Source organism: Papaver somniferum, chromosome 3, assembly GCF_003573695.1.
Source record: "Papaver somniferum cultivar HN1 chromosome 3, ASM357369v1, whole genome shotgun sequence".
Classification (NCBI taxonomy): Eukaryota; Viridiplantae; Streptophyta; class Magnoliopsida; order Ranunculales; family Papaveraceae; genus Papaver; species Papaver somniferum.
Window position 1 is genome coordinate 213,857,354 of NC_039360.1, and position 10,790 is coordinate 213,868,143.

Here is a 10,790-nt window from a genome sequence, read left to right on the forward strand (position 1 = left end):
AATCGATAAATCTTCATTATCCCATGATAAGACTTCTGAAGCAGATGCAACATCATTCATCCATCAATGGCACAAACTCCATCAACATACATCGGGGACTTGATCTTATTGGAGAAATCAATTCTATTTCAATAAATGTTATCCACATAACAAGTTATTGCGACCTGACGTGATTCCATGAAAATTCATCAACGGGTCTCTCTACATCGCAAGCCCCTGCACGACTGAGGAACTTCCTCTCTTCACCGATCACATCCAGAATGGAAACTGCCGCTGCTATCTACCGCAACAACATCGATTACCTGACAAGGCACTTCACAGTAAAGGTTCGGGAGAACTTGGGTTAAACCCTACACCCTCATCTTAGGGACGCTCAACTCATCAATTATTTCGTGAATGTAAAGGCTCACTGGATGAAGGAGTGAAGACTATGTCGATAATCATAGATCTGGCCTTTTCGGTCTCTGGAGAAACTACGACCATAGTATCGGCATCAACAAACATTTCTGGAGAAAATTCTATCGTGATCCAGTATCAACGACGGTTTCAGGGGCAATATCCTCATGACCAGCTTCATCAACTATCCTTCTCTGAAGTGTTACTCGACGGATCGGACTTCTACAAGCACTAATGATTCATATCAAGGTGTGTAGACATGAAATATGTTCACATGAAAGTCTTTCCGAAGCTTGCACAACAGGCGGGAACAATCCCAAGTCTTCTACAAGATGTTCTCATCACCTCTACAAATGAGATACAACATACTTCAGCCCATGGGTTAACAAAAACGTAACAATGAGTGAGGAATGGGACAATACTTCCTCAACGAAAGATGTTCATCTATGTCTCTTCTACAACATACCAAAAGGCCGCATCAATCGGACATACAAACTGAAAGATATGGCCTTTACCGTTAGGCCTATGAAATCTGAAAGTCTTGTGTGGGATTACAAATTACAAATGTGCACGTTTCGTTGGATGACCTATGCAACTCCAAATTGAGTTATTCTTTTCTCATATGATGACCCAGTCTCTTAGCTTCAAAATTTGGGGTCAAGCACCGAACTCCGACATCGTATGAGCTTCCTACAGCTTCCAGAGCGTACAACATGCAAGCAGCAATTCTTGGACGGGATTCATAACTTCCACAGTCCATCGGTGTCCACCAGGTCTTTCCACTAATCCCTTCATCAAGGTACCTTCAACTTCGACCACCTAGGTCTTTACATCAATGTTTCTACATGGGTCCTCTATACAAGTCTTGCCAGAAGAAGAGAGAAACGAAAAGAAGAGATTTAACAAAATACTGGGGACATACGGTCCACTGATCATAGCGATTAGTTTCACAGTCCAAGACCAGTGGCACCAGACTCTCATGTTCTGATCATTCATCATAAAAGGAATGCTACCACCCGGACATGTCATTACATCACCCCCTCTTGAGAGCGACCTCAGTTATGGTCCCGTGACCAGGGTTTCAGAAGTAATGTTTCTACGACTGACAGAAGCAAGAAGGCACTGCAAGCACCACGCTCATGTATCAATCAAGAGTTCCTGATCTCAAATGACTCAATAACATTAAAATCCTTCACCGACCGTTCAAGACACAAGCGAATGGTCTAAAGACACAACATGAGTGTTCTACAAAAAGGTCGCATGAGATGATTTTACACTATCACGCACAAAGCAGCGAGCTGGGAGAAATTGGTGAAGAATCTAGGGATGGGTCGTATACCATTCTCTTCGTATGGATGTCATCTACAACATATCTAAAATTCATAGCATTGGAGAAATGATCAAAACGATGTGGCCAAAACATTGGACTACATACCAGCTGAAAATTTTCTGGAAGTCTCCTGGAAGTTTACTGTTTCGTCAATTTCGGCCCTTAAACGTGCTCAAAAGCCGAAAATCTTCTTTGTTAAAACTTGAAAATTTTCTGAGGATGAAGAAACATGGGTAGATAACGAAAATCCGACATCGGGCGAAGATTCTACAGCATTTTCAATGAAGAATTGACTTCTGAATTTTTTGATGACGAATTATGACGAAATTCTTCATTCATCTACATCTGAATCAGAAGCTACACCTCCCGCGCGAGATCAGACTTCATCTTCAGCCGTTAATCTCATTTTCTGAAGCCGACGACGCTTTGCTGATAAGCTGCAAGCCTTTCATCTTCAGCTTTCCTTTTCAGTAATAACTCATCTCATACCTGCTTCTCTTCTGCATCCGCTAAGGCTAAGAAAACGTTGATTCCACCGCAAACGACTCCCAGATGATAGAGAGACATACAATGCATCATCTTTCCAGCGTCTCTGAAAGGTTAATTTACCTCGGCATGAACATCTGCAGAAGTCTTCATCTTTGACTTGATATTTTTGGAGCGTTCTTCGGAAGGACCAGAAGAGTGGTTGTAACCAGAAATCACCACTATCTGAGGCGAAAGAAATAGAGTCATGGATATACCAATAAAAATCGCGTAACAAAATGGATTTCTTTTCTTGGGCCCGGACCCATGAATCTTAAATCAACCAAGGTTCGATCACCAAATCAGCAGTGCTACACCAATTTGCGCTTGATGCTCTATCATGCTACTGGGATCTTCATTCAAGCCATGGTTCGTTCGCACAATCGAAAATCCGGTAACATTCTATCTTACGACTAAGTTCAATTACTTATTTCGTCCGTAACTAGAAAATCACCATACAGTGCTGACTGAGGAACATGACTGTCCCTCACTAAGCAGGTGACTTAATGTAGATGGTGGATTTTCGACAATGGCTAAAATCGTAAAACCATAATTTTACATATTCCTGATCCAGCAATCAGATGAGTATTGAGGCTCATGTCTATTATCAAAGCATGAATCTCATGCCACAAGAGTCTCTGACTGAGTATACTTCTCTCAGAGCATACATGAATATGCAGTCTCTCAACTGAGGCAACGACATATTTCATGAATACTGAGCAATTTCAGTAATCACTTTTATATAGAATCGAACGATTGGACGTATCCTAGACAGCTTGCCTGCTCGTATAGAGCGATAACGTCTTCAGGATGTAACAATGTTTTCCCTGACTATATAAAGGACATGTGTATAGAATCTTAATGATTGGACTGCTCCTAGACAGCTTGCCTGCTAGTATAGAGTAATAACGTCTTCAGGATGCAACAAGGTTTTTCCTGACTATATAAAAGAGATATGACGTTTCAACAAGCTCATATCTCTCAATTCTCAGATAATTAATGCTCTTAGACAGCATGCCTGCTAGTATAGAGCCATCAATTAATTATCTCTAATCGTTAACTGAATATTCAGCAATATTCTACGATTCTTCGTCATATTTCGTCACTTCAATTTGTGGTTCTTACCAGCAGAATTTCACCGATTAATGATAAATATTCAACGTGCGGGCATCTGAGCAGCTCTCGAGTAAGCCCCGACCAAAATGGTGCAAGTGTACTCAGCAATAATGCACAAACGAGCACCTGAATGCACAAACAAGCATTCCAAAACACGAAGGAACGATGAACCTATGCAAAATAAGAAGAAAATAATAAAATATTAATCGAGGCGCTGGGAGACTGGGATCACCGGCCGGTTGGTCGTGTCGTGGCCTGTCCCACGCCCAATTTTATATTTTATCATATTTTTATTATTTTTTCTGATCTCATGAAAATCCATTCATTTGAGCAAATCTTCTTCGTCTCAAGGAAACTCCCCAGTCTCATGGTATTTTCTCGTATCAAAGAAATAATAATAAATTAGGAAAGATATCGTGGGACCAGGCTCACTTGCCGGCCGGCCATGCCCTAGCCTTGGCCAGTCCGACACCTCATGACTCCTTATTATTTTATTATTATTTCCCTCATCCCATGAAAATTCCTTGAATTCATGAAATTTCTCTCAAGTCATGGAAATAATGTAAAATTAGGGAAACTCGTGGGACCGGGCCTTAGCCGGCCGGTCATGCCCTAGCCGGTCCCACACACCCCTTATTTTATTATTATTATTTTTTTATGTTTCCTCATCTTATGGAAACTCCCTGATTTCAACAAAATTCCTTGGTTTCAACAAACCTTTTGATTTTATGATATTTCCCTAAAATCATGAAAAATTACATAAAATTGGAAAGAGTGCCTTGGGACCGTGCCCATTGGTCGGCCGGCCATGCCCTGTCCATAGCCGGTCCCTCACTTTATCACTCAATATTTTTTTTATTATTATTATTTCCCTAATCTCATGGAAATTCCTTAATCTCATGAAATTCTTCAGTTTCATGGTATTTCCCTCACATCAGGGAAAATACATAAAATCGGGAAAAGTGTTGCAGGACCGAGCTAGCTAGTTGGCCAGCCGGCCGTCCATGCTCTAGCCGTGGCCGGTCCCATACCTTTCAAATCCCCTATTTTATTAATTATTTTTCATCATCTCATGAAGATTTCCCAGTTTCAGCAAAACCCTGAATCCTTCATATTTTCTCAAAATGTTGCTCAAACGCGCATCAGAAAATATTGAAACTCTCAGGACTGAGACACGGAAATTATGGTGACACAGGCATGTATCCTTGACCGACCAAGGCTGGCTCTAAGGCTTGAAAAGATCCGGTCCCACGTGTTTTAAAAAATTTGACCTAATTTGCTCAACTGCTCATATTGGGTCCAAACTCTTCCCAAACAACTTGGAGTTTGCTCAAACGTCCATTAGCTGGTCCCATGATCACCAAGGGTCGGTCTCATTCCCCTTGGTCGGTCCCTCATCTCTCCATAACCAGGTTTCACTACCTGACGCTCACACGAGCACTATTTTAATAAATGATTAAACCACCATTTAATCATCTTTTCACCAACTGGTCTTCAGGAGACTTTGGTATTTTGCTCACTTGAGCATCTGGGAGCTACACGGTCGATTCATCATCCCATGTAGCCGGTCCCTCCTTCATATCATGAACGGTTTTAAACTAATCATCAATTCAGCAATTGATCAAAATTAGGGTTTCGAATCCAGAGCTCTGCAAAAAACATAATTTTGAGCAGATTCAAACATTAACAGTTTTACGTTGATCCCGTGGTCAACATTTTAATAATTATGCTCGGCTCAGATGCCAGCATCTTAAATCAACATTTGCTCATACGAGCAACATCTGCTCACACCAAAGAATATTGGTTCAATTATTATTATTCAACACTTCATCAAATGAGCAACATTCGCTCAAATGGAAAATATTTTTTCAGACTGAAGAATGTTGGTTCAACTATCAACATTCAATAATTCATCATATGAGCAACATTTCCTCAGACTAAGGAATATTGGTTTAACTATCAATATTCAACGATTCAGCAGCACAGTTTGCTCAGGTTATCAACATTTATTCGACAATGATATTTTCTGTCTCAGTAGACATGTTCGATTCATGAGTCTCAGAACATTTGCAAATTATGTTCAACTCAACAATACAAGGACTCATATTCCCATAAAGTCAGCAACTGACTAACTAAATACACGCATGTCTTGTAGACTCCACATTCATGAGATATCAATCGTGTCACATGGGGGGATATTAACTAGGGTTTTGGTATGGCGGTCTATGGCACATGTGTTCATACACACGATGAGAATGTGAGCAAGTCGTGCAATCAGTTGGAGGAGTTAGCAAAGTAGTGGGGGGAAAGTTAACCAAGTCTCTGCACGATGAGCAACTGGTTTTAACACGATTTTCCACTTCCCCACTCTTTGACTCCAGCAACTGTTACACTTCATGGGATCATGGTGTTTTTAATTTATCAATATAAAAGGCCTATGAATCATGATTGAAACTGACAATAATTTCTCGACAAGTTCATAGAGACAATCTTTCTTCTACACGAACTCATCGTCTGAGCAATCACTCTCAACTGAGTAAATTCAATCATTCAGAACTTTCTTACACATAATACACAACACACCTACAATATCGATCACCATTGATCTCACACAGTTCTCATCTTCCCTCCTACAGATCGACCCATCCTCTCTTGTGAACGAATTGACTCTGGAACGGCCATTGTCTTGGTTTAGGCCGGAGTCCTACAGATTGATCTCTCGAACTTAAAGCACTCCCTTCTTGCAGTGCATTTGTGTGAGGTTGAGAATTTTCTCGGTTCAAGGAGTCTCCTCCGCACGGTCATCTCCTCGATTCCGTAAAAACCAGCAAATCGTTTTTCCCCATCTACAGGTATTATAACAAGTTATTGTGGAATCACAAAGAATGAGGAGAAGCTTTGTGATTCCTTTTTATATCTTACCTATTGGAGATAAATCTCGAGCCAATCTTAGAGAAGATAGTACTCAATACGATAGAACAAGTAAGATCAGAATACGCAACTACAGAGAAAATAGTTGGGTCTGGCTTCAGAATCCCAATGAAATCTTTAAGTCGTTAACCTATAACGGTTTTAGAAAAAGCCTGGGTTAAAGGAGAATCGACTCTAGTACGTAACTAGTATCACACAGGAGGTGTGGGATCAGGTTTCCCAGTTGCTAGAGTTCTCCCTTATATAGGCTTCAAATCAGGGTTTGATAGCGTTGAAACAAAGCAATCAATATTCACCGTTAGATGAAATCCCGATTTAAGATTCAAGCTAAGTTTGCTTAAAACCAAAGCAATATCTCTCCACCGCTAGATGGTCTTAGATTGTTATACACAAATGAAATATACTTTCATTTAGATATGGGTAACCATACCTAAACATGTATATTGGGTTGGCTCAACAATAGTTAACCGAAGTTAGCCAAATAAAAACATTTCTATTAAACACATTCATCTAACTCTTCTAGATCAAATGATAATCAAATAAATCTAATTGTGTTACTCATAAAGTTGTTCAATTGTTTATATTCTCATAGAAGTATACAAGACACAATTGAAACAAAATCGGATTGATTCAAGATAATCAACTCATGAACATTAAGCCACGGTTTGCAAAGATTGCATTCCTTAATTTAAATATGTATTTGTTCATGAGTATGAAATCATATTTAACCGATTTTAGAACATAAACCAACTTCGTTTGCAAACGGGTATGCAAACTTAAGTTACAGACTTTGGTCTTGTCCGACAGTTCGCAAATGGGTATGCATATTGTCGTCCCGGACCTAACTCATGTAAAATCGTTCGCATACTGGTATGCATACTTGATTCCCGGACTTTAACAGTTAAAACCGTTCGTATACTGGTATGCAAACTTGGTTTCCGGGCCTGATCATACCGCAACAGTTCGCATACTGGTATGCATACTGTGTTATATCCAGACAATGGTTGATTGTTTTAAACTCTCATTTCAATCATTAAAACATCCTTAGAAAACGACAATAACTGTCTCACACAAATTATTAGCTTATAAGTAATTTTCAAGTGATCGAATGACCAATACGAAACATTCTGAGTCTACATCAAACGACTGTCTCACACAAATCATGTAAGATGTTTCAAGAAAATTTTCACATGATCATCTTGGAATTAAGTGACAAACAGTAAGAATTTAGGGCGTGGGAAAAGATCTTCTACCCTACCAAGAAAAAGTATTAATTTGGTGAATTGTTCAGTCCCGTAGTAGGCTTTTATACTTTTGCTTTCAGCATCGACCCCTACCAAGAAACTACCCCTACCAAGAAAAAGTATTAATTTGGTGAGTTGTTTAGTCCTGTACTAGGCTTTTATATTTTTGTTTTCGGCATTAATTTGTCGATGCCAATTTGTAGCACTGCTATTCCATTTTTTTTTTCTTAATGGAATCCAGTAAAAATACAATTACTTCTAAAATACCTAGCCATCCTTTTACTTTGATTGACGGAAAGAACAATTTAAATGGAAGCGCAAGCACTATGATTTAGTTCGTTACAAAATTGGCCACAATCTAGTAATGGACAGCCACTATAGTACTTTTTTTCTATTTCATTCTCTCTCCTCTCTCTTTCACTCATTCTTCTTCTTCAACAAGACCATCAAAAACAACCCTTTTCTGCTCAGATCTGGTCTATTTTGGATCAGATCTGAGCAGATTTCTTCATTATTACTTAGATAGTAGTTTTAGCTTAATTTCTATTATGTTTTCTACTTATTTACACCATTATGGTGGTTTTATCTATTCTTTTGAGGTTTATCTTCGCTTTAATGGCGGCTTTTGATTATTGGGTTGGGTTCTAAGATGATGCTCTCTTACGACAAAATCTTCATCTTCATCGGTGATTTCTTTGACGATGGAAGCTTCATCACTAGTTACAAGAGATTTTAGCAAATCACTGCTATTATGGGAGCATATTTTTCTAAAAAAGAAAAACAAATTAAATGGTCGGAATTTGCTTTCGAGAAAAACCATTCTTTCTCCGATTTAATCAGATCTTACTCATACTTATATTTGTCTTACTCCGATAATCCTCTTTTACCGGATTTTTCGGTACTGTATTTCTTTGTATTATCTTATTTGCGATCTTAAACTCATTGTGACCTCGAATTTCCAGTATAACCTCGAATTTCCACTAGATTGTGATAATTATATAAGTTATGGCTCACCAAAGCTACACATCTGTACCGTGTAAAAAAAAGAAAAAAAAAACTACACATCTGTAGTGGCGGTAGCTCGTGCAACATTGTATCCGCCTGTTTGGATTCCTGGTTTCCGGAGCGGATACTTGCTTTTCTCATGTACTTAGGCGGATACACCTAGAATATGGATTATTTTTGTTTACTGCGTTTTGTCACACTCCGTTTTTTTTTTGTTGCGTTTTCTCCTGTATCAGCAACAAACAAATTTGACAACTACCATTTCTCCATCTCCAGATGTTACCTCTCAATTTGATTAAGGTTTTTTTCTCCGCAGAACCCAGCTCGCCAGATAGAGAACACCCATCGGAGGTAGAAATTAGGCAGAAAAAGAAAGGTGCACACTTGATATTTCAGAGGTAAGAATTGCGATTGTTGGGGCAAAGGAACACAACCTTTAGTTTAGGCTGTTCAGCCATAATTCGAAATTTTTGTTTGTACAATCCACCAGTGTTAAACAATCATACATCCATCAGTGTTACGCCAGCAAGTGGAAATCACGGTCGAAGACATAAAATGCATCATCCCACATAGACAGTACAACGACAATCTTATGTTACATTTACAGAACAGACAATTAAAACATCACTCGGTTACAAACAAGGAACAACTAAAACTAAAAGTTTAGGGAACTCCTAGGATGATTTGGGCTTCTTCACAATCAAAACAGGACACTTGACATTTTGTGCACAATGAGTACTTACACTTCCAAGAAAAGCCCTGTCAGACAACCATTTTGATCAGTTAGAAACCCTCGTACCGTTTTTAAGGATGAAATGAATACAGAGTACGAGATAAGATTCTCACCTCTTGATCATGCCATAGCCATGAGTCCCCATGACTAATATATCAGCACCAATCTTCTCAACTGCATCGCAGATCACATCTCTAGCATCACCTTTCTCAATCCTTGTCTCCACTTTCACCTGCACGACAAATCAACCATTCCCGTCAGACACATTAAAAATACAAAAGATCACCATTTTTACTCAAAAACAACAATTCAAATGGCATACATTTTGAAGATCTCCGCAAACCCTTCTAGCTTTCTCAATTACAGAATCAGCAACTTCCTTGCTATATTTCTCCATTGACATAATAACATCAGATGAAAACAAATACCCTGCAATAACAAAACGTACGGTCACACTTACAGGCAAAAGTGGATCTGAACTGAAAAATCAGTCATTCTGGTTTATTACCTGATCCATCAAGAGTAGAATAAATTTTCAGAGGTGGTTTTGCATAGAGAAGAATGATGGTATCATTGGAATTTTGTGAGACTACATTCTTGATTGCCCATGTTAATGCATATATACTTTCATCTCCTTCATCAATTGCAACAACAATCTTACGTTCTTGTACTTCCATATCAGCCGTACTGGCACCTAAATAAGAGCTCGGTTTAGTAATAACAAGTGAAAATGAAATTCGGCAAAAGTGTATTGTGCTGTTATAATGGATAAGGGAAAAGTCGAATTCTTTTCTTATATAAACATAAACACAACGGGGACAATATTTGAGTTGAGGTGGTTTATGGTTTTGATTCCTATTGGCGGCTTTGGTTTTGGTGGTGAAAGTGTTTTGAGAATTTTCGATTTTTGAAGCGAGAAAATGAAAGATGGAAAACCATATAATCCCCCCCCCCCTGTTTCTAATTTATTTAATAGTTGTATAATCAAGTAGCCCTGATTTTTAATTATTAATAAATACAGTGAATTGCTTACACGTGGCGAATGGTGTACATTCGAGATGTTGAAATACTGCCACGCAAATACCAAGTGGATAAGAACGGATATTTGGCATAGGCTTTATCTCCCCATGTTGCGTCTGCAGTGCTGCTGGACGGACGATTCGGATCGGTGAACACTATGGCAGTTAGCTTGTTTCAACTTTCAACCAATTTAGCCTCCGCCCAGATATGGCGGATACCACGGTTTCAGCACTCACCCGAGACGAGACTTGGCCGATAATCTCGACCGAGATGGACCGACACGAGGTAGCCCCGATGACCGAGATGGTCGATATTTTAGGATGAAGGGACTAACTAAAAAAATAAAATAGTTTTTTTATTCTAGAATTTCCAATTATTGTTCATGTTTTATGGTATTCATCTTAATTCCATGTTTCATTGTTTCATGTTCATTAATGGATGATATGATTGTGATCCGCTCCGGTTTAAGCTTTGCGATTCTTAAAATTTA

The 10,790-nt window shown here is 38.9% G+C and overlaps 1 protein-coding gene across 1 annotated transcript; it reads right to left on the reverse strand.

Moving 5' to 3' along the window:
- Positions 1-9,043: 9,043 nt before the first annotated feature.
- LOC113362090 (universal stress protein A-like protein) lies at positions 9,044-10,222 on the reverse strand. Its single transcript, XM_026605080.1, has 4 exons — positions 9,789-10,222; positions 9,603-9,709; positions 9,394-9,512; positions 9,044-9,306 (listed from the first exon to the last, which is right to left on the reverse strand). The coding sequence occupies exons 1-4, from the start codon at positions 9,955-9,957 to the stop codon at positions 9,222-9,224; spliced, it is 480 nt and encodes a 159-aa protein (XP_026460865.1). The 5' UTR covers positions 9,958-10,222; the 3' UTR covers positions 9,044-9,221.
- Positions 10,223-10,790: the final 568 nt, after the last annotated feature.

Coding starts and splice junctions, on each gene's coding strand:
- LOC113362090 (XM_026605080.1), bottom strand. CDS start 9,957: ATGGAAGTACAAGAACGTAAGATTGTTGTTGCAATTGATGAAGGAGAT. Junction 9,710..9,788: donor TTCTACTCTTGATGGATCAG/GTAATAAACCAG, acceptor TTGTTATTGCAG/GGTATTTGTTTTCATCTGAT. Junction 9,513..9,602: donor TTTGCGGAGATCTTCAAAAT/GTATGCCATTTG, acceptor TTTGTCGTGCAG/GTGAAAGTGGAGACAAGGAT.